General features: G+C 44.2%; 1 protein-coding gene across 1 annotated transcript in view; it reads right to left on the bottom strand.

Moving 5' to 3' along the window:
- LOC147203323 (CUB and sushi domain-containing protein 3-like) overlaps positions 1 to 24,230 on the bottom strand; it is a 299,067-nt gene that overhangs the window by 251,728 nt on the left and 23,109 nt on the right. The window contains exons 14-18 of the mRNA XM_086114399.1: positions 18,897 to 19,112; positions 17,445 to 17,633; positions 14,492 to 14,661; positions 13,579 to 13,735; positions 2,116 to 2,307 (exon numbers count right to left, since the gene is read on the bottom strand). Coding sequence (XP_085970525.1) covers positions 2,116 to 2,307; positions 13,579 to 13,735; positions 14,492 to 14,661; positions 17,445 to 17,633; positions 18,897 to 19,112 — 924 coding nt within the window. The remainder of the gene's footprint in view (positions 1 to 2,115; positions 2,308 to 13,578; positions 13,736 to 14,491; positions 14,662 to 17,444; positions 17,634 to 18,896; positions 19,113 to 24,230) is intronic.

The raw sequence follows: 24,230 nt of genomic DNA, 5'->3' as shown, positions 1-24,230 counted from the left end.
TGAATGCCTCTCGAGTCGAACGGAAGAAAGCACGGAGATAGACAAAGACATACCTGTATTTGTTGAGACTATTTTAAAAAATTAACACCACAGCTCTCCTTTTTTCGGAGCTGCAACACAAACTTATTTAAAAAAGCAGCGACACAGTTCACTGAACCAACAGCAAGTTATAACATTGGAGTTAATCTTTGCAGTGTGAGACTGGAAAAAAATACTCAGATTTTTGTGGTATGCTGTTTTCATAATGCCATTTGAGTACAATAAGTGTTAAACAACATATTTTGATCAATTTAATTTATTGCCTAAACCTTGAGTAAACAGCTGCTGATGTAATGGTCATTGTTAATGCATAGTTAACCTTTAAATATTATACTTTTGAATATCAGAATTCTTGCTTATGAATATCAGTTAAAATAGAAAAATGGGTTCCCATGTTGAACGTTTACAGAACCCAACATTAGTTACCGTGGTTTCCCATTGGGTAATCCAATGGAACCGAAAAATGGTTTCTGTTCATTTCTGAAATCCCCAGGCCTGAACTTTGACTTCCTGGTAGCGGGAGTTCCTGATAAGAAGACATTTGTTTGGCCAATCACAAAACTCACAAGAAGTGACTCATAGTTCAGGGTAATTTACGCAAATTAGACCAATGACGTATGTAGTCGTGGAAAAGCAAACTGCACTACCCCTCTTGTCTACCAAGTGGCAGGAACAAAAAAGCCAAGTTAGAAATACAGGAATACAAAAAGCCAGAATTACAGCAGACGTTACACATCACATTGCACATTTGGAAGATTAAAGGGCAGGTATAGATGCTTGTTAAGATGCAATGACTGCTGCCTGGCAAAAGTTAAATCTATACTTACCATTTTATTTATTTACCCTTGATCTTGGTAAGGCAGTTTAAATGATTCTCATTTGCATTGCCTTCCTGGCTTTATACAGTCTTTTAGACAGTGATTTACATTACATTATAAATATGCCTATTTATATGTAGATAGATTTTTTTTTGAGGGGGGTATGCTTTTAAATAGTACACATAGTTGCTACACCAGTTTGTAGCCTGTCATGAAATTATGATCCACAATGGTCTCAAAGACAGTGGAATGTAACGTGTGACTTTGTACCCTGTTTGTATGTGCTTTTATTTTGCCAATTTTTACTCTGCTCTCTGCAGCCGGGCTGGCATCTTTTTTTTTTCTTATCTGTCTGAGTAAAGGTTAAATAAATGAAGTAAATACGTGATATTATTGACAGCTCTTTTGGTACCTGTAAATGTGTTTGGCAAATTTGGGAATACAAACAGAATGAACCGTATATGCAACTTTTTATTTGTGCACCAAAAATACAAAATAAATCCATCTAAACGTCATGCTGCCCTGTCACCCATGTTTAGCTAGTTTGGCCATGCTGGTAAACTTGGTCATTCCTTGTTGCCGAATCGAAGTTGCGCTGGATGTCTTAATCCCCGGAAGATGCTCAGAAGAGTCTGCACCTATTTGTATGTCAACCTATGTATTTGCTTTTTGTCCATTCTTAAATATTGCTACGAGTGAAGACAGCACAACTAGTAAAGGGTATACTCGCAAAAACGGCACACCCCCAAGTTCTTTAAAAGCAGTGTGTTTACTGTTGCTAGAGAGAGAGAATAATTCAGTAATTCAGTGAATTCAACATGTTTTAAGAACAACACCAAAGTGTGTCACTAAAGGAGGAAGTGCACATAGTTGTTGCATGTGGTAATTCAGCTCAAGCTTTAGAATTGTTGTTGATTTTCCTTTTTAGTCAAGTCAAGTCAAGTCAACTGTATTTATAGAGCACTTTCAAACAGCAATCGCTGCATACAAAGTGATGTACATGGAGCAATTTAACATGCACAATAAACAGTAAGACAAATCGGTAATAAAGACGGTAGAATGCACCAAACAGTAAAACCAAATTTTTTAAATTTAATTTTTAAATTGTAAGTTGCGGGACTTCACTAAACAGAAACTGCCTCATAACAACTTCACAATTTTAGGATAGTGGAGGAAGACTTCAGTTACCTGAACATGAAAATACAGCCTACAGATGTCCAGCAAAATGAGTGAGACAAAAGGTAGGTGATACACTTACCTATACATGATGGTAGGCTGTTGTCCCACGCCCTTCTCTCGCCGGTCATGCATTTCAGAATGCCACTGCCGTGCAGGGTGTAACCTTGGTCACAGCCATATGAGATCGCACTTCCAGCAAAGTGACCTTGGTCACTGACTTTAAAGCCAAACTGTGGCACACCAGGTCCATCACAATGGGATAGCTCAAAACCTGAAGTGATATTGAAAAGTGTCGTCAAAACAACAAACATGAACATAGCAAAGGATATATGGGACAGACTTATCACAACTAATCAAGTCCACTTTGGAACACCATTTTTCTTCTCTCCCCATGGTGTTATGAGGCACTGATTGCCATTTGGAAAGTAATTACCCATTCTATTACTTTTCAGTAAAGGATTCCTTCTAGACAAATTATAATTATGTTCACAATTAAACAGCAATTAAAGGGGGGCATTTATATAATGCCTATGTATTCATTCATTCATTCATTTTCCGATCCGCTTATCCTCACATGGGTCAGGGGGGTGCTGGAGCCTATCCCAGCTGTCTTCAGGCAGTAGGCGGGCGATACCCTAAACCGGTTGCCAGCCAATCGCAGGGCACACAGAGACGAACAACCATCCGCGCTCACACTCACACTTAGGGACAATTTTGAGTGTTCAATCAGCCTGCCATACATGTTTTTTTTTGGAATGTGGGAGGAAACCGGAGTACCCGGAGAAAACCCACACAGGCCCGGGAGAACATGGAAACTCCACACAGGGAGGCCGGAGCTGGAATTGAACCCGGTACCTCTGCACTGTGACGTGACTCAACGTGCTAACAAGTGGAACACCGGGCTTCCATGCCTATGTATATATATTTAAAATGTTATACTCGAAAATTATGGCAGACAATATTTTGGGGCGGCATGGTTCAGTGGTAAAGAGGTTGTCTCCTAGTCCAGAGGTTGGAGGTTTAATCGGCCATTGCAACCATGTCGAAGTGATATTGGGCAAGACACTGAACCCCCAGTCACTGTTGCACCAAAGGTAGAAAAGCACTATCCAAGTGACAGCCCATTTACCATTCCCATTCACCCATCCATTTTCTTGACACTAGTCTTCATTAACATAGCGGGTGAGCTGAAGTCTACCTAGTGACTGAGAGCAGAAAGCTGGGTATAACACGGACTGGTCATCAGTCAATCACAGGTAACACCATTCACATCACGGTCTCCAATGAACCTAGCATGTATGTTTTTACAATGTGGTAGGAAGCACGTGTTATGATTCAATTGGATTCCAGACTGACTCCTGTTTCCAGCTGTACATGTTAGTGCAATGTGACTCCACTAACTTTGTGTTTACGGTATGCAGATTCATCACAAGCTCCGTCAAAATCATTTAACTTGCATCCTTGTATAATTCACGTGAAATAAAACTTCTCATTTACAATACTGACTGGCTGCAAGAAATTATAAATACTGTATGGTAAAGATAAAAAATATAAAGGTAGAGACTGTATTTAAACTTCTAAGTTTTTAACACCGGCTGATTCACAGTGCACTTGTTTGACGTGCTGCCAGAGTTGCCCAAACAATGTCGTGAACTTGAGCATGCATTGCCTATCTTCAGGTACTAAAGTTAAGTGTTCTGCCATGCAGCAACAGTGGCCTCAGTTAAACTTAGATGTGCTTATTTACAGTCTTCCCTTACCGTGAGGTCTTTGACCATGCCAGGTGTTATGGTGGTATTACAAGTGTCATTCCGAGTATAAATCAGGAGTTAAGGCTCACATTTAAAAAATTACATCGACACCTTTGGTTAAAGAGTAAAAAAAAAAAAAAAAAAAAAAAAAAAAACGAACCGAGATTTCATATTCCAGAGGATGATTTAAACTTGCCACATTAAAACGTTTTTTTCATACACCAGTCAATACACTCCTCAAAATGGCCATTCATTGTACTTGAAAAGACTGTGCTTGAGAAAGCCAACGGTTGATTTTTTTATTTTTTTTTATGCTGCTATTTAAGGTTTCACTCCTGCAGAAAAATCTGTCTTGGAACCTTTTCGAAATACAGTATTTCAGACAATGCTTAGAAATTACACTTGGAACCTTTTCGATCTGCAGTACTGCACACAATGCTTAAAGATCATGCAAAGTGAATCCAGAGATATGTTTCTAAATACATTATACATGTTTGAAGGTAATTACTGAAAATGTACAAAGACTGATAACTATGATGTACACAGTTGTGGAAGAGCGTTTTTACCATTTCAGTTTTCCGAATGTCTTGGGCCTGGCTAAAACACAGACGACGGACACGTCTGGGCTTTCAGCACAATTCACCCCTCTTCCCCACTATATAACAATGAGTGTCTTTGTTCCATTATCGACTATCGAGAGAAATTGTGAGGTCTGGTGCACACAATGATTTTCCTTTTGCTTTATTTGTTTTTCACTGTGAGAGACGAAACAAGAACAGACACGAAAAGATTTTTTTTTTTAAATCAGGCATTTCAGAGTTTGGCCACGTTGTGCATTGTCTGCTCCGATAATCACAACACATTCAACACATACATTAAGTTTTTGCCCCACCATCGATCTTGAAATGAAGCCCAAAGAGGCAGAAATCTTGAGTGAGCCCATGTGCTCTCACAAAAACAAATAAGAAAAGACACTTCAGTGGGAACTGCACTTCAGGACATGCACCAATCTTCCCTGAAGCATTTCTAAAGCGGACCAGAAGCAGGACCATTTTAAGGTGATGTCGGCAAGAAACATCTTGATTTGGAAAATACTTCTTCAGATCTGCTCATATATTATCTTATATATATACACAGTATATATATATACATACACAGTATATATACATACCGGAACCGAATTTAATTGAAAAAATGCTGAAAAGACGTGGATGAATATTTTTAATAAGCTGCAATGCTTGGAGTATCCGCTAGGGGGACACACTGTTTTAATCAGAGTAAAAGACAACATTGTTTTGATCAGAGATGAAGACAACAGCAGCCTCTGTCTGTCACTGAGACAGACCCAACACATTATAATAATAATAATAATACATTTTATTTATAAGCGCCTTTCAATGGGTTAGGGTTAGGGGGGTAGGGTTAGGGTTAGGGTTAATTAGACGCTATCAAGGACATGTGAATACTTTATTACTTCTTTACACATTTAATAGCAATCTTGTTTGGAAGGTGTAGGCAGAGATTACATTTAGATTTTATATGCACGTGTAAATGGTTTAAAAAATCCTTTCTTTATGAATCTTGTTTCATCTTAAAAGTGCATTACTATATTTTTCAATACCAATTACTTGTTCAAGTTGTGTGCCTTTGTATAATCAGTGGGATAAGTTACCCACCATGGAAAAGACGGTTGGAGGCTAAGATCAAGGTGGCTCGGAAAGATGTGAGTCAATTGACGGAGGCCCAGAGAGGTGTGATGAAAAGGCCGATACCCGAGAGGTACATCCAGATGACCATACCTGAAGCACTCGAAACTGCCAAACAAAGGCTCCAAGCCTTGTCCAGCCGCCTAAAGCGGTACACGAAAGAGAATGAGGCCAGACGAATAAACAGGCTGTTCGCAACACAACCTGCGAAAGTGTACGCTCAGTGGCAGGGTCCTAACAACAGAGCGGACCCACCAAGACTGGAAACTGAAAGGTACTGGAAATGCGTATGGGAGAAGGAGGTTGCACATAACAGCAGTGCACAATGGCTGGTGACGCTGAGAGAGGAGCACAGCGACCTCCCTGAACAGAACCCAGTTACCATAACAGTGGCAGACATACAGGAAAGAGTCTCAGATATGAAGAACTGGACAGCACCAGGCCCGGACATGGTCCACACCTACTGGCTAAAGAAACTCACAGCACTCTATGAGCGCCTAGCAGCACAAATGAACCAGCTGCTGAGGGATGGGACTCACCCAGGATGGCTAACCGAACGATCCTGATCCTGAAGGATCCCTCAAAAGGTGCAGTCCCATCCAACTATCGGCCAATAACCTGTCTCTCCACAACATGGAAGCTCATGTCAGGCATCATTGCGGCTAAGATAAGTGGACACATGGATCAATACATGAGCGAAGCACAGAAGGGCATTGGTAGAGATACCAGAGGAGCCAAACATCAGCTCCTGGTTGACAGAACAGTCGCACAAGACTGCAGGTCCCGACATACCAACCTGTGCACAGCCTGGATTGATTACAAGAAAGCCTATGACTCGATGCCACATACATGGATCACTGAATGCTTGGAGTTGTATAAGGTAAACAGGACCCTAAGAGCCTTCGTTGCGAACTCGATGAGGATGTGGAAAACCACACTTGAAGCCAATGGCAAGCCACTTACCCAAGTGTCCATCAAATGTGGCATATACCAAGGCGATGCACTCTCCCCACTGCTGTTCTGCATCGGACTGAACCCCCTAAGACAAGTAATCACCAAGACAGGCTCTGGATACCGCCTCAGAAATGGAGCTACGATCAGTCACCTCCTCTACATGGATGACATAAAGCTGTATGCTAAGAGCGAAAGGGACATAGACTCCCTGATCCACACAACCAGGATCTACAGCAGCAACATCGGGATGTCATTCGGGCTTGAGAAATGTAGTCGGATGGTGACAAAGAGGGGAAAGGTAGTCTGCACTGAAGGGGTCTCACTCCCTGAAGGAACAATAGCAGACATTGAGGACAGCTACATGTACCTCGGTATACCACAAGCCAATGGCAACCTCGAACTGGCAACAAGGAAAGCGGCTACGGCCAAATACCTCCAGCGAGTGAGGCAAGTCCTAAGAAGCCAGCTCAATGGCAAGAATAAGACCCGGGCAATAAACAGCTATGCCCTGCCAGTGATCAGATACCCTGCAGGAATAATATGGTGGCCAAAGGAAGAGATTCAGACCATGGACGTTAAGACCCGAAAGCGCCTAACCATGCATGGAGGGTTCCATCCCAAATCCAGCACCCTGAGACTGTACGCAAGCCGAAAGGAAGGAGGCCGGGGACTAGTGAGTGTAAGAGCCACTGTCCAGGATGAAACATCCAAGCTCCATGAATACATCAAGGAGAAGGCTCCAACGGATGACGTACTCAGAGAATGTCTCAGACAATGGGGAACAGAGGATGAGACGATCCAACACATAACTGCAGGGTGTAAGATGCTGGCAGGGAAAGTGTTCAGTTAATTTTCACGGCCCTCTGAGTAGGGATCGTCGGCCAGCATGGAAGGATCACTCTTTCTGTACTTTTTTGATACATTTATTGGAACACTTTGCAGCAGAAGTAGTCGTAGATGAAACAGAAGTAGTTGCAGTAGCAGTATCAGAAGCAGTAGCAGGTAATAACCTAAAGCACACATAAATGCAGTAAAAAATGAATATATCTATCTTTCTGCATCACGATGTAAATATGTATAGAATTGACATTAATTAATACTTTTATTTTAACAATAAATTTAATAAATACTTTAATCAACTATGATTTCACTATGTATTATTATCGTCATTATTTTAAACCTAAGAAACCATACATCATAAACATATCAAGTCGACTCGAACAAAAGAACTACAAGTCCCAAAAGGTCCAACCCGGAAGTGGAGCGCCGGCATGATTAAGCCCAGCTGCAACGCAATGTACTTCGTTCAAACATCAAATTGCAGCTGGACAAACATGACAACTATGCAAAATGAGTTAAATAAAGACACCACTGTTCTAGCAACACTTTAGCCCACGCTGTCTAAATTGCCGATTGCGAACGGTAACTGACTGTGATTGCAAACATAAAGCACAACGGACACAATGCAAAGCAGACAAATAAAGCAACCGATCATCATCGAATCTAAAGCTAACTTTAGATATCTGGTAAAGAAAAGCACACGCTTAGCTTACTATTGGGCCATGCCGACGACGAAGCGAGTGTATTCACTAACGTAACATACTGCGATGCTGCTTTTTATACGTAGCGCGAACGGTCACCTGTCAGTGGCAGCCCCGCCCCTCTTAAAGTGCCAGGTTAATCCAACAGAAAGCCTACATGGAACGTCATAACCAGGTGGCTGGCATAGTCTACCGAAACATCTGTGTATGGACTGGAAACCCCAAGGTCAAAATGGGAAACACCTCCGAAGGTGGTGGAGAATGACAGAGTGAAGATCCTGTGGGACTTCCAGATCCAGACTGACAAGATGGTCATGGCGAACCAACCAGATATCGTGATCATAGATAAAGGACAGAGGAAAGCCGTTGTCGTGGATGGAGCGGTCCCAAGTGATGGAAACATCAGAAAGAAGGAACACGAGAAACTCGAAAAATACCAAGGGCTCAGAGAGGAGCTGGAGAGAGCCTGGAAGGTAAAGGTGACAGTTGTGCCTGTGGTGGTCAGAGCACTCGGGGCAGTGACCCCCAAACTAGATGAGTGGTTGCAACAGATCCAGGGAACAACATCGGACATCTCAGTCCAGAAATGTGCAGTGCTGGGAACAGCAAGGATACTGCGCAGAACCCTCAAGTTTCCTGGCCTCTGGTAGAGGACCCGAGCTGAATGAGGGACGGACACCACCCGAGGGGTGAGATGAGGATTTTTTTTTATTTTTATATAAATACCCCTCCGTGAGCCGTCACCTTCCCGTGGTGGAGGGGTTTGCGTGTATCAATGATCCTAGGAGATAAGTTGTCTGGTGCTTTATGCCCCTGTTAGGGTCACCCATGGCAAACAGTTTCGAGGTGAGGGACCAGACAAAGCATGGCTCAAAGACCCCTTATGATGAGTAAAATGAATGCATCTCAGTTTCCCTTGCCCGGACGCGGGTCACCGGGGCCCCCTCTGGAGCCAGGCCTGGAGGTGGGGCTCGTTGGCGAGGGCCTGGTGGCCATGCAAGTCTAAGTACACACGGCCCGTTACAGTGAAACTGCGAATGGCTCATTAAATCAGTTATGGTCCCTTTGAACGCTCACAGGTTACTTGGATAACTGTGGCAATTCTAGAGCTAATACATGCAAACGAGCGCCGACCTCCGGGGACGCGCGCATTTATCAGATCCAAAACCCACGCGGGTCCGGCTCCGCGGTCACGGCTCCAAGACCCCTTATGATGAGTAAAATTAAAGGATCTCAGTTTCCCTTGCCCGGACGCGGGTCACCGGGGCCCCCTCTGGAGCCAGGCCTGGAGGTGGGGCTCGTTGGCGAGGGCCTGGTGGCCGGGCCTACACCCATGGGGCCCGGCCGGGCTCAGCCCGAAGAGGCAACGTGGGTCCCCCTTCTCATGGGCTCACCACCCATGGGAGGGGCCAAAGGGGTCGGGTGCAATGTGAGCTGGGCAGCAGCCAAAGGCGGGGACCCTGGCGGTCCGATCCTCGGCTGCAGAAGCTAGCTCTTGGGACGTGGAATGTCACCTCTCTTGCAGGGAATGAACCCGAGCTGGTGTGCGAGGTAGAGAAATTCCGACTGGATATAGTCGGACTTGCCTCCACACATAGCCTGGGTTCTGGTACCAGTTCTCTCGAGAGGGGTTGGACTCTCTTCCATTCTGGAGTTGCTCACGGTGAGAGGCACAGAGCAGGTGTGGGCATACTCATTGCCCCCCGGCTCAATGTGAACATTGGGGTTCACACCGGTAGATGAGAGGGTTGCCTCCCTCCGCCTTCGGGTGTGGGGCCGGGTCCTGACTGTTGTTTGTGCATATGCACCAAACAGCAGCTCAGCGTACCCACCCTTTTTGGAGTCCTTGGAGGGTGTGCTGGAGAGTATTCCGGCGGGGGACTCACTTGTTCTGCTGGGGGACTTCAATGCTCACGTGGGCAATGACAGTGAGACCTGGAAGGGTCTGATTGGGAGGAACGCCCCCCCCGATCAGAACTCGAGTGGTGTTTTGTTGTTGGACTTCTGTGCTCATCACGGATTGTCCATAACGAACACCTTGTTCAAACATAAGGGTGTCCATCTGTGCACTTGGCACCAGGACACCCTTGGCCGCAGTTCGATGATTGACTTTGTGGTTGCATCATCGGATTTGCGGCCGCATGTTTTTGACACTCGGGTGAAGAGTGGGGCGGAGCTTTCAACTGATCACCACCTGGTGGTGAGTAGGCTCCAATGGTGGGGGAAGATGCCGGTGCGTCCTGGCAGACCCAAACGTATTGTGAAGTTTTTTGGGAGCATCTGGCGGAATCCCCTGTCAGAAAGAGTTTAAACTCCCACCTCTGGCAGAGCTTTTCCCATGTCCCGGGGGAGGCGGGGGACATTGAGTCTTAATGGACCATTTTCCGCGCCTCTATTGTTGAGGTGGCCAATCTGAGTTGTGGCCGTAAGGTGGTTGGTGCCTGCCGTCGCGGCAACCCCCGTACTCGCTGGTGGACACCAGCAGTAAGGGATGCCGTCAAGCTGAAGAATGAGTCCTATCGGGCCTGTGGGACCCCAGAGGCAGCTCACGGGTATCGACTGCCGAAGCGGAACGCAGCTTCGGTGGTCGCCGAGGCAAAAACCCGGGCGTGGGAAGAGTTCGGTGAGGCCATGGAAGCCGACTTCCGGATGGCTTCGAGGAAATTCTGGCCCACCATTCGACGTCTCAGGAGGGGGAAGCAGTGCACCACTAACACTGTGTACAGTGGGGAAGGAGCGCTGCTGACTTCGACTCGGGACGTTGTGAACCGGTGGGCAGAGTACTTCGAAGACCCCCTCAACTCCACCAACACGCCTTCCTCGGAGGAAGCAGAGTCTGAGGACCCTGAGGTGGGCTCTCCTATCTCTGTGGTTGAAGTCACCGATGTGGTTAAAAAGCTCCTCGGTGGCAAGGCCCCAGGGGTGGATGAGATCCGCCTGGAGTTCCTCAAGGCTCTGGATGCTGTGGGGCTGTCCTGGTTGACACGCCTCTGCAGCATCGCGTGGTCATCGGGGAGAATGCCTCTGGATTGGCAGACCGGGGTGGTGGTTCCTCTTTTTAAAAAGGGGGACCGGAGAGTGTGTTCCAACGACAGAAGGATCACACTCCTCAGCCTCCCTGGTCAGGTCTATTCAGGGGTGCTGGAGAGGAGGGTCCGTCAGGAAGTCGAGCCTCAGATTGAGGAGGAGCAGTGTGGTTTTCGTCCTGGCCGTGGAACTGTGGACCAGCTCTACACCCTTAGCAGGGTCCTCGAGGGTACGTGGGAACTTTCCCAACCAGTGTACATGTGTTTTGTGGACTTGGAGAAGGCATTTGACCGTGTCCCTCGGGGAGTTCTGTGGGGGGTGTTTCGGGAGTATGGGGTACTGAGCCCCCTGATATGGGCTGTTCGGTCCCTATACTGCCGATGTCAGAGTTTCGTTCACATTGCCGGCAATAAGTCGGAATCTTTTCCGGTGAGGGTTGGACCCCGCCAAGGCTGCCCTTTGTCGCCGATTCTGTTCATCACCTTTATGGACAGAATTTCTAGGCGCAGCCGAAGTGTTGAGGGGGTCCGTTTTGGTGGCCTCAGTATTGCATCTCTGCTTTTTGCAGATGATGTGGTACTGTTGGCTCCTTAAAGCAGGGCTCTCCAACTCTCACTGGAGCATTTCACAGCCGAGTGTGAAGTGGTTGGGATGAAGATCAGCACCTCCAAATCTGAAACCATGGTCCTCAGTCGGAAAAGGGTGGAGTGCCCTCTCCGGGTCGGGGAGGAGATCTTGCCCCAAGTGGAGGAGTTTAAGCATCTTGGGGTCTTGTTCACGAGTGAGGGCAGGAGGGAGCGAGAGATCGACAGGCGGATCGGTGCAGCGTCTGCTGTGATGGAGACGTTGTATCGGTCTGTCGTGGTAAAGAAGGAGCTGAGCCAAAGGGCGAAGCTCTCAATTTACCGGTCGATCTACGTCCCAACCCTCATCTATGGTCACGAGCATTGGGTCGTGACCGAAAGAACGAGATCTCGGATACAAGCGGCCGAAATGAGTTTTCTCCGCAGGGTGTCTCTCCCTTGAGATATGGTGAGAAGCTCGGTCATCTGGGAGGGGCTCAGAGTAGAGCCGCTTCTCCTCCACATCGAGAGGAGCCAGATGAGGTGGCTCGGGCATCTCATTAGGATGCCTCCTGGACGCCTCCCTGGTGAGGTGTTCCAGGCATGTCCCACTGGCAGGAGACCCCGAGGACGACCCAGGACACGCTGGAGAGACTATGTGACCCAGCTGGCATGGGAACGCCTCGGGATCCACCAGAAAGAGCTCAAAGAAGTGGCTGGGGAGAGGGAAGTCTGGGCTTCCCTCCTAAAGCTACTGCCCCCGCGACCCAACCCCGGATAAGCGGTGGAAAATGGATGGATGGATATATATACTGTATTTATATACAGGTATATAGCGCCTGGAACGTAAAGGTGACAATAATGCCTGTGGTGATCAGAGCACTCGGGGCTGTGACCCCCAAACTAGATGAGTGGTTGCAACAGATCCCAGGAACAACATCGGACATCTCAGTCCAGAAAAGTGCAGTGCTGGGAACAGCAAGGATACTGTGCAGAACCCTAAAGCTTCCTGGCCTCTGGTAGAGGACCCGAGCTGAATGGGGGACGGACACCACCCGAGGGGTGAGAATAGGATTTTATATATATATATGTACAGTGTGTATATATATATATATATAGGGAGGGGCTCAGAGTAGAGCCGCTTCTCCTCCCTATATATATATATATATATATATAGTTATTTCATCAATCAGGCCACCTCTTATAAGTTATAATTGCCTGGCCAATTAATACCATTACAGCAATGCAGTTAGCTAACTTGTGATGCCATACCCCGAAAATACAGTACAAAGTAAATCAAACCTTAATCCTTAAATTTACAGAACATATTAGTGTTATGATGAAAACTAATCAGAGTTCCGATCTTAATTTTGTACAGTCGTGCCATTTCTCGTCAAATTATCACATAATTTACAATGTCCTGTTCCTGTGAAGACAGACAAAAATGGTTTTCAACGGGAAAATAGCTTTAAGTTGGAACACAAAATAATACTGTGCCATTTATTTGTGGAGACAATACATTGGAAACAATTACAACACCTTTGCCCAGTCAGCAAATTAATTAGCAAGAGGAATAAATCTCATCTATTACCGGCCCGCAGTTTGCATTAGCCCAATATTTACCTCACCACAATGAGAATACATGCATGGTATCTTCAAAACACCCCTGCAAACTAAAATGTCAATTTCATCAATTATTCATCTGGCGTACGATGTACCTTTTGGCAGGAATGAGTTTTATTGCGTGAATAAAGAGCAAAGGAAGGTTAGATAGTAAACACTTAGAATGCATGCGGGAGGGATGGCAGGAAAAAAAAAAGTATTACACTTGGCTTTTGGAATACATCATTGTGTGCAAAAATGCTAGACTGTTCAAGACACAGCGATGAATGTTGGGATAAATTAACAGCTTGTTCTTCACGAAGGTATAATGTACATCATTCAATCCATGGGCAAAGCTTGTGCAGCAACTAAAACCAAGGAGATGGACAGTAACTTACTGTGGTATTTGAAGTGAAAACCTGCTGCTGTGCCATCCTGGTCAGAGTAGAATTCCAGCCACATATAATTGGAAGTGCTGGTCATTGACAGACCTTGCATGGATGTGCCCGTGTATGTGCTGAGGAGTGGAGCCGCACCATCTTTCCCATCATACACCTCGTCAGAGGAAACCGAAACGGAGGACACAATTAGTGGAAGCTCTTGGCACTGTAAAGACTCTGCAATTGCACAGCAAATCAATGTCCTATCCGAAGTGTGAAAATTCAGACCCAAAGTCCTCTTACTTTAAACTGCAAATAATTGGTGGTTAAATTCCAATCCAGATGGTAGAATGCATAACGTCAAACAGTGTTGCAGCACACAATTTCAATTAGAGGTTACAAGCAGTGAATTATCTGCGAGACAATTGCAACTTCTTTATAATTGCAAATCCCAATTTGAGGAACTTTATTTTTTATTGACAGGTATTATTTATGTAAGTATTCCCATTGCGTTTCCTGACTGGAATCTTTGAGAAAACAAAAATAGGGTTCTTCCTTTGAGCTACTGTTGGGTATCCATCTGAAATAAAATTACCATAAACGAACAGGAAGGAAATGTCATCGACATAAATGCATGATGAGAGACAAAGACGGTGTGATGACATGTGCTATTGATCGCACCATTATACATCTGCACTACAAAGACTGAGCTCCAGCTGAGATCAAGGGTTACTTGCATCATTTATTCGACTCATCTTGTCATGCTATGACTTCTCAGGCAAAGTATCTTTCTCTCTGCACACAATTCCTTTTCCCATTTTTCAGCCCCAAACCAGTTTCTATTCATTTTGAAAAATGACACAAACTGCTCTGGTTAAGTTTTTGTGTGTGTGTGTGTTTGTCAAAACAGAGCGGCGACTTGTGCCTTTACCTTGAGGATGTCACCTTGTGCAAGTTGAAACATGCTGGCGGTAATGTTGATGCCTTTCCCTCTTTGAACATGAATACTGTAGACACATTCGTGACTGTTGTCATATGGAAATGGGTAGTTTGGGGACAAAAGAACACCCTCATTTTTGGAGACTGTTGATCCACATTCCGCTGAAAACAAACAAACAAACACATGATTAAATCAAAAATCGAAAGATATTATGGCAACATAACTCTGGTGGAAACCTCTACCACCACCGCCTGGCACCTAATTTAATGGTGTTTTGTTTCTGTTAATCTAGTTTGAATGCACCTTAGCATCCACTTATCATTTGGTGCTGTTATATTTATTTCGCTTTGTATGCTTTGTGATTTTGTTGTATTTGTTGTCATATCGCCCTCTTGTGTTCATGTAGGTTAGTTCACCGTTGCATCCACCTCATTCCTGAGGGCTCTCATGGCGAAACGACTTTGTGAGCGACGACAAGTAAGACGCTTGTAGTGAGAATTTGCTTACAGCGACTTTCATTTCACAGATTTTTTTTTCACCCCCTTTTCTAAGCGATCATAAGATACCATTGCATTGAAAAATGTCTTGCCTGGCTTGAAAAGTTGCTGCACTGTTGGCGGTTGTACAAACAAGTAGAAGAAGTTTAATCTGTGACCACAGGAGCAATGTTTTGAACTGGCTCCCCAGACGACGATGAGAAAATGCGGTGATGAACGCAATTTTTCCAGCGCCTTCCCGGGGATGAGGATCACAGAAAAAGATTGTCTGAGAGTCTTCGTTTGAAAAGACCACCACCTCAACGTTGCACCTGTGCTCCTTTTCATTTTGTGAAAGGGCACAGCACTGCAACACGCGCATTTAACTTTGTGCTAATATGCCTGCGGCTTGCATTGCGATGAGCCGCTGAATAAGATTCACCAGGTGGCATGAAGTGCAACAGGAACATCAGGTATTGTTTTTATGTGTGTGGAAGCCACTACATATTAGTATTTGTCAATCTGTGAAATCATTACAAGGATTGCCACAATATTTTGTAAAGTTAAGCTGCCGTGGGCGCCATTGGAGAACACAATGTCATGCTTATAAAATCCCAAATATTTGGCCGATTGTTCTAATATTTGCAGCGGTTGAAGTTGATATCACCAAAAAATGCTCACATTTGGCTGACGATCCAATGCAGTTTTATGACATCAAGCGATCTGAAGCTTGTTTTCATTAAGTGTCACAGTCGGAAGAAGAAGGTTTGGCTGGCTCCTACGTCTTCTTGAAACTAAATAACACTCTGTCCATAAAAAAGCAACCAACCTTATTACTGGATGGATCCTGATACGCCTCATAGATTTTGAGATTGCTCATTGCCTCACGTCTGAAGCGACATAGTTCAGAACGTAGTCGTGACTGTACCTTGTCAATGGCCTCTTTTCTTTCCCAGCATCTGCCCACCCAACTATATTTGCAAGAAGCGGGATGAAAATGTTTGCTCTTCAAAGCTGCAACAACTGGCATTCCCACACTGCTTTAGTCTGCAACTGTCATAGAATGTGAACTCGCACTAATAGTTTCCATGTCAAAATCCCAGTTCGCTATACCAGAAGTCGCGCACCTATTTCACACAAAGGCTCATGGGGTGCAGGGATAAGGTGGATAAGCAAGCAGCCTTGATTCTTTGTCTGGAGGTCAGTCCTTTTTTGATTTCTGTTGTTAAAGCTGACCTCTTTCAAGTCTTTATAGATCAGTTGTTTGACCTTAAACATTTTTTCTCATTTTTCACTTCACTAAATGTATTTTTGTTCAAATTTGAAGCACCTTTGTCCTGCATATGTGTGTACTACTACAATAACTGTATTTTTTGTAGGTAGCAAGCGTTCTAGTGGTCACCAAGTTCTAGATGTTCGATGGGACAACGCATTCTACAGTGGTTATGGTATCGCTCGCAACAATGGCGGAACCAAAATACTGTTTTCAAAACATATCTCAGTATGTTGCAGTGCAGTTGCACTACGAGAACACTTCACATCAAAACTTACAATTACTATCTTTTTAAGAACAGAGCTATAAAATAACTGTACTGGATCTGTTTTGATTATCGTCATAATGCTGTGGAAATTTGATTGCAAGATGGGCTTCATTTGCGTTGTTGCGTAACACTTTTACTCTTTTTTTTCTATTTGCAACAAACAGTTTTGGTGACTCGTGTTTAGTGAAGTGTGTTTATCCTTGTTTTTGATTTAGTAACACAAAATGAATCATAGTTGGGCATTGGCAGTGAAAAATGTTCTTCATTTTATTAAACTGATGGAAGAACATCTTACTTTTTACATTAGGCTGAATTAGTTTGATGCAAATAAGTGAATCAATAATCTGCATACTCACCCATTCTGATTGAAGACTTTTAAATGGGAAGGGAAGTTATACAATATAACGTGCATCAAGATTTTCCTCTTTTGCTGTTTTTATACCAAGCAGCAAATTATCAATACAACATGAATATTTCAAAATGTGAAGCCAATTAAACAAGGAAGTTTCAGAAGAAGCCTTCCACTGATATTTCTGCTATTGTTTACAGCACAGACATGTAAAATGTATAAGTTAATTGCACTCTCAGCACTTAACTGGTGAGCCAGGAATCAGCCTTTGCAATCGCACTTCACGCAAAATAATTCAGGGTGTGATGAGACAGCAAATGACAAAGTGCCTTTGCTCTGAAATGCACACTATCTCAAGAGTCAGCTATTACTGAGAGCCGAATGGGGGTTTGGAGGGGGGGTCTTTATGGCCTCATGTATTTTGCTTGATTCTATTTCATTGATTCACCAAAACAGTATCTCCAAGTCTATCAAGTATGGAAGAATATTTCTGTCAAATTCATAACAAGCTAATACGGGCAAAGCATGGAGGCACAGCAATGGGGCCAACAGGAGAGGAAACAAGAAATGCAACGTACCCACACACCTTGGCAGAGGGGCACTCCACATACGGCGGCCACCTCCCAGGCATGTAATCTCCTTTGCCCCCTGCAGCCGATAGCCAGTGTTGCAATGGAACATAAGGGTGTCACCAATGCCAAACCTCGAGCCTGTATGCCAGCCAAAGTGGGGTGTTCCGGGGTCTTGACAGGGCTCAAGGACATACTCTGAAAGTCATGACATTTCAAATGAATTTGCAACAAATTAAAAGTTATTGTTTTATCATTCACTGTGTTTCACCAACAACCACTTGGAAACTTAGCGCTTAAGATCGGATTCATCAATGTTTGTTCCTCTTCGAGAACACCAAGCAATTGTAATTCCATCCTTTGTGTTTTAGCAGTTGGAGTGTGTTTGAAAAACGAAAAAGAAAAAAAAAACACTCCACAGTCAACATGATGGTATATACCATTTGCATATCTGCTATTTGTTTTGACACTGGTGCAACGTTCCTCATATTCTATATAGAATCTAAATGATACAGGCTTATAATTTTGAACACGTTAAAATAAAATTTTACACTCGTGGGATGTTACCTTGACAACATGGCACATTTTCAAAGGTCATGAAAGGTTAAAAATGAAATCCAATGCTATTTACAGAGCATGTAAGGACAAGTAATAGCATTGTACACAGGCAAAAAGAACACACACACACACACACACACACACACACACACACACACACACACACACACACACACACACACACAGAGTCTTTCTCATAAACTACATTTCATGAATATTCATAACCGCATAAGTTATTCTTCGCTTCAGTGAACAGCAGGAAAACATTTAGCCAGAATGCCCGGCATGCAGACCCTCTCTTTTGCCCTTCTACTTTACAATATACAGTAGGTTTTTTTCTTCTTTCCGTTCTCTTTACCATTTCTTCTCACTCAACATGACCATCTGCCTACTCTCCTCCCTCTCTATTTTACTCATGCATGTCCACCTTTTTGTTGTTCCCCACTCCTTGGTATTTGCAGGGGCGTGGGACACAAGGGGGTATTATTCTTACCCCAACCACACCCTCCACCAAGCTCCTCAGTCATCAAGACAGTGACCCACATGGCATGCTTTGATGATCATTCCCATCACCGCCAGACAGTCTCTACCTGCTTGACCTTGTCGTCTCTTAATTATATCACTTTGATCGACACTTTAAGCCTGCTCCCTTTCTCTCTGATGAGTCCTCAAGTTACTTTAGACATGATGTAGAGAGGCTTAGCATTTATTATTCAACCAGCCAATGCTTTTCATATAACCACCATTTAGCATTAACTTACTCTATCCAACAAATTGTAACAATCTGCACTCCAATCCTTTGCCTTCCTGTTTTGAAACGTCACTCAAGTTCTTCTTTCTAAATTCCAACCAATGACCCGTCCCTCTGCCTTCTGCAAACAGAATCCTCATCCGCTCCCATACCTGAGAAGGAGATGTTGAATCCCTGAAGAGATATGGAGAAGTCCGAAATGAAGCGAAGCTGTGCTTTGAAGTTGCCATACAGGCCCGCGTTAACTGGAGCCGGCCTATCGGAGCCAGTGAGTCGAGCCAGTGGCTGAACAAAGCTACCATTTTCTGTTATCAGAAGATAGTCATGGTGGTCCTCCAGGTGGAAGGAGTGGAAAGTGAATTGCACACCTTGGAAGAGAAAATGAGGCACGTTATTGCCATCAAACAGGTAAATACAATTGCAGACACGTTCAAACTCATAATACACACACATATACAGTATATATATATATTCTTAGTCATCACTTTACTTTCTTATATATTAATTTTTGTTTGAAATTGAAATTGACTGTTTTGTTTGCTTGTGCGTTTGTGTAGCTGTTTTGTTGTGGCTAGGATTACTGCTTTTTTTCTCAGTGTGACATTGACTAATCACATGTAAAGGATTTCTTCTTTATTGCAGGTTTGATGTTGACTTACTTTGCTTATAAATGTTTTTTATTAGATGGTGACTTTTAGTTTGGACTCATCCGGCGGTCATATATTTGAGAATCTCACAAAGTGCTGTCTGCACAGAATCACGCGAGGAAGTCCCTCAATGGCGCCTCCAGTTGTGATTTTTGTTTTTCCTTTTGGTTTTTCGGTTTTGGCATTTATATTTTTTGTATCTGATTTTTTTTTTTTAAGTGCTCAGTTGCGAAAGCCCACATTGTTCATTTCCAAACAAAAATGTGAAACTGTCCCTTACCAGGGACCAGCAGTTAACTCATTTTTGTCAAGTAAAATAAAAGTGAAAAAAAATATTCCTTGAGACCTTGCCAAGTCAGAAACAAACAACCTAAAAAAATGTCAAGGCTCTTAGCAAGTTTTAGTGAGCTCCACATATAAACCACAACATCCTGTTCTTGACTTCTACTGTTTGGTCCAATCTGTCAATGGTCTGTGTGCTGTTGTATACCTCGGCCGAATCTGAATTCTTGACTGACGAATATGCAAAACTTCTTCACAGCTTTTTAAATGTGTTGGTGTTTTATTAGCATTGGGTTTGCATTTTACCTGAAAGACATTCTTTGACTTCTGGAGCAAAAAAAAAATTGTGTCCAATGTCTGTTACAGGCCAGTAAGTGTACAGTACCATGAAAAAGTATTTGCCCCCTTCCTGATTTCTGTGTTCTTTGTGTGTAATGTGTAATGTTAAATTTAAATCCTGCTGCTCCTACCGATAGATGTGCGCTAATGTTAGCATTAGCTGTGGCATTGCCCATATTGTCATTTGTGCCTGTTTTAAGTTAATGTGCCTTATGCAGCACCATGAAAAAGTATTTGCTCCCTTCTTGATTTCTGTTTTCTTTGCTTCTTTATCACACACAAAGGTTTCAGTTCATCAAACCAATTTTAATATCACACAGAGACAGCCCAATGAAATACAAAATGCGGTTCGAAATGCCAATTTAATTTATTCAGGCAAAAAAAAAAAAAAAATCAAAACCTACGTGAAAAAGTAATTTTACCCTGAAACTAATAATGGGTTGTGCTACCTTGGGCAGCAATAACTGAAATCAAGCGTTTGTGATCATTGGTGATGAGTCTTTCACATTGCTGTGGAAAAATGTTGGCCCACTTTTCTTCGCAGAATTGCTTAAACGTCACCATATTGGAGGGTTTTCGTGGATTAATTGCCTTTTCAGGTCACACTACAACATCTCAATTGGATTCATATCCAGACTTTAACTAGGTCACTCCAAAACCTTAATTTTTTTTTTTTTTTTTTTTGAGCCATTCAGAGGTGGGCTTGATGGTGTTTTGAATCGTTGACCTACTGCATGATCCAAGAGCAATTGAGTGTGAGGGCACAAACTGACGGTCGGGCGTTCTCCTAAAGCAGGGGTCGGGAACCTTTTTGACTAAGAGAGCCATGAAAGCAAAATATTTGGAAATGTATTTCAGTGAGAGCCATATATATGCACAGAAGGGCATTGGTAGAGATACCAGAGGAGCCAAACATCAGCTCCTGGTTGACAGAACAGTCGCACAAGACTGCAGGTCCCGACATACCAATCTGTGCACAGCCTGGATTGATTACAAGAAAGCCTATAACTCGATGCCACATACATGGATCACTGAATGCTTGGAGTTGTATAAGGTAAACAGGACCCTAAGAGCCTTCATTGCGAACTCGATGAGGATGTGGAAAACCACACTTGAAGCCAATGGCAAGCCACTTACCCAAGTGTCCATCAAATGTGGCATATACCAAGGTGATGCACTCTCTCCACTGCTGTTCTGCATCGGACTGAACCCCCTAAGACAAGTAATCACCAAGACAGGCTCTGGATTCCGCCTCAGAAATGGAGCTACGATCAGTCACCTCCTCTACATGGATGACATAAAGCTGTATGCTAAGAGCGAAAGGGACATAGACTCCCTGATCCACACAACCAGGATCTCCAGCAGCGACATTGGGATGTCATTCGGGCTTGAGAAATGTAGTCGGATGGTGACTAAGAGAGGAAAGGTAGTCCGCACTGAAGGGGTCTCACTCCCTGAAGGAACAATAACAGACATTGAGGACAGCTACAAGTACCTCGGTATACCACAAGCCAATGGCAACCTCGAACTGGCAACAAGGAAAGCGGCTTCGGCCAAATACCTCCAGCGGGTGAGGCAAGTCCTAAGAAGCCAGCTCAATGGCAAGAATAAGACCCGGGCAATAAACAGCTATGCCCTGCCAGTGATCAGATACCCTGCAGGAATAATAAGGTGGCCAAAGGAAGAGATTCAGACCACGGACGTTAAGACCCGAAAGCTCCTAACCATGCATGGAGGGTTCCATCCCAAATCCAGCACCCTGAGACTGTACGCAAGCCGAAAGGAAGGAGGCCGGGGACTAGTGAGTGTAAGAGCAACCGTCCAGGATGAAACATCCAAGCTCCATGAATACATCAAGGAGAAGGCTCCAACGGATGACGTACTCAGAGAATGTCTCAGACAATGGGGAACAGAGGATGAGGCACTGGAAGAGGGACCATCATGGGAAGACAAGCCACTACACGGGTTGTACCACCGGACCATAACTGAAGTGGCTAATCTCAAGAAGTCCTATCAGTGGCTAGAGAGGGCTGGCCTGAAGGACAGCACAGAGGCACTCATCCTGGCTGCTCAGGAGCAGGCCCTGAGAACCAGAGCCATTGAGGCCCAGGTATACCACACCAGACAAGACCCAAGGTGTAGGTTGTGCAAAGAGGCACCTGAGACGATCCAACACATAACTGCAGGGTGCAAGATGCTGGCAGGGAAAGCCTACATGGAACGCCATAACCAGGTGGCTGGCATAGTCTACCGAAACATCTGTGTGGAGTATGGACTGGAAACCCCAAGGTCAAAATGGGAAACACCTCCGAAGGTGGTGGAGAATGACAGAGCGAAGATCCTGTGGGACTTCCAGATCCAGACTGACAAGATGGTAATGGCGAACCAACCAGATATCGTGATCATAGATAAAGGGCAGAGGAAAGCCGTTGTAGTGGATGTAGCGGTCCCAAGTGATGGAAACATCAGAAAGAAGGAACACAAGAAACTCGAGAAATACCAAGGGCTCAGAGAGGAGCTGGAGAGAGCCCGGAAGGTAAAGGTGACAGTCGTGCCTGTGGTGGTCGGAGCACTCGGCGCAGTGACCCCCAAACTAGATGAGTGGTTGCAACAGATCCAGGGAACAACATCGGACATCTCAGTCCAGAAATGTGCAGTGCTGGGAACAGCAAGGATACTGCGCAGAACCCTCAAGTTTCCTGGCCTCTGGTAGAGGACCCGAGCTGAATGAGGGCGGACACCACCCGAGGGGTGAGACGAGGATGTTTTTTTTTTAATATATAAAATACTGTATTTTAAAAGTGATATCAACAAAATGCCAGTATAATAAGCCTCTGAATGTATTTTTTTAAATAATTTTGTGATAATATTCACCATTAATGTGAATGGTATCCTCATGATTGCTAAAAATCCAGCAAAACTATCGAATGAAAGTCATCTTTCCGGGTCCATACGCGAAGTTTCTGCTGGCTAGCTTGCACACTGCTCAGGAGCTTGCACGCTTCCTTTCGGCCGTCTTTCGCACAGTATTTTGATGCGACCATAGCATGGGGCATGTCAAAGTGCTGCTCTGCATTCGACCGTTTCATCGATGGTATTTTGTCATTGGAAATCAGACACAAAAGGGGGCGTATACCTGTTTCCAGAGCAACGGCAACGTTGGCCAGTATCATCCAATCAAAATGGCTCCTGGAGCCAACTGCAGCCCGAACGAGGAAATGAGCAGTGAAAAATCAATCGATGGATGCATTAATACACAAGCGAGAATATTTTTTTTATCTGCAAGCCAGATGCAATCATCAAAAGAGCCATATCTGGCTCGCGAGCCATCGGTTCCCGACCCCTGTCCTCAAGGATTTGCTAGTAGACAGCAGAATTAATTGCCGCATTAATCAGAGCAAGTTGTCCTGGTCCTGAGCTAGCGAAGCAGCCCCAGACCATCACACTGCCACCACCATGTGTTAGCATAATGTTGGTTTGTTTGTTTGTTTGTTCGTTTTTAATCAAATGCCGTGCCATTGTTACGCCAGATGCAATGGGCCGCTCATTTTTCAAAAAGTTTAATTTTTGATTCATCAGTCCACAGAATGTTTTCCCAAAAGTCTTGAGGATATCATCAAGATGTCTTTTGGCAAATGTGAGAAGAGCCTTTGTGTTGTTGTTGGACAGCAGTAGTTTTTAACCTGGGAACTCTCACATTAATTATTATTTTTGGCCAGTGTCTTTCTTATGGTAGTCGTGAACATTGACCTGAACTGAGGCCAGCAAGGAGTTTTTTTGCATATTGTTCTAGGTTCTTTTGTGACCTCCTGGATGAGTCGTCGTCGCACCCTTTGAGTAATTTTGGCTGGTCAACCACTCCTGGGAATGTTTACCATTGTTCCCAGTTGTATCCATTTGTGGATAATGGCTCTGCCAGTGGTTTTCTGAAGCCCCAGAGTCTTGGAAATTGCTTTTTAACATTTCCAGACTCATAGATATCAAAAACCTTTTTTCTACTTCTTGAATTTCTTTGGATGATGCGTTTGTTTGTTTGTTTTTCAGATTTTGTAGCCTACTTCACTTTGTCTGAAATATTTTATTTATGTGATTTCTTGATTCAACAAATTTGCTGGTAATCAGGCTTGGTGTGACCTGTACAATTAAACTCGGCTTTTACAAAACTATCATTACTCACAGTTAATTTAAGGTGGGTGGTGCGTGGGGGGCAGATACGTG

Source organism: Hippocampus guttulatus, chromosome 6 (genome assembly GCF_054856545.1).
Source record: "Hippocampus guttulatus isolate MCC_2025c chromosome 6, RoL_Hgut_1.0, whole genome shotgun sequence".
NCBI lineage: Eukaryota > Metazoa > Chordata > Actinopteri > Syngnathiformes > Syngnathidae > Hippocampus > Hippocampus guttulatus.
This window is presented reverse-complemented; position numbering and strand designations above follow the sequence as displayed.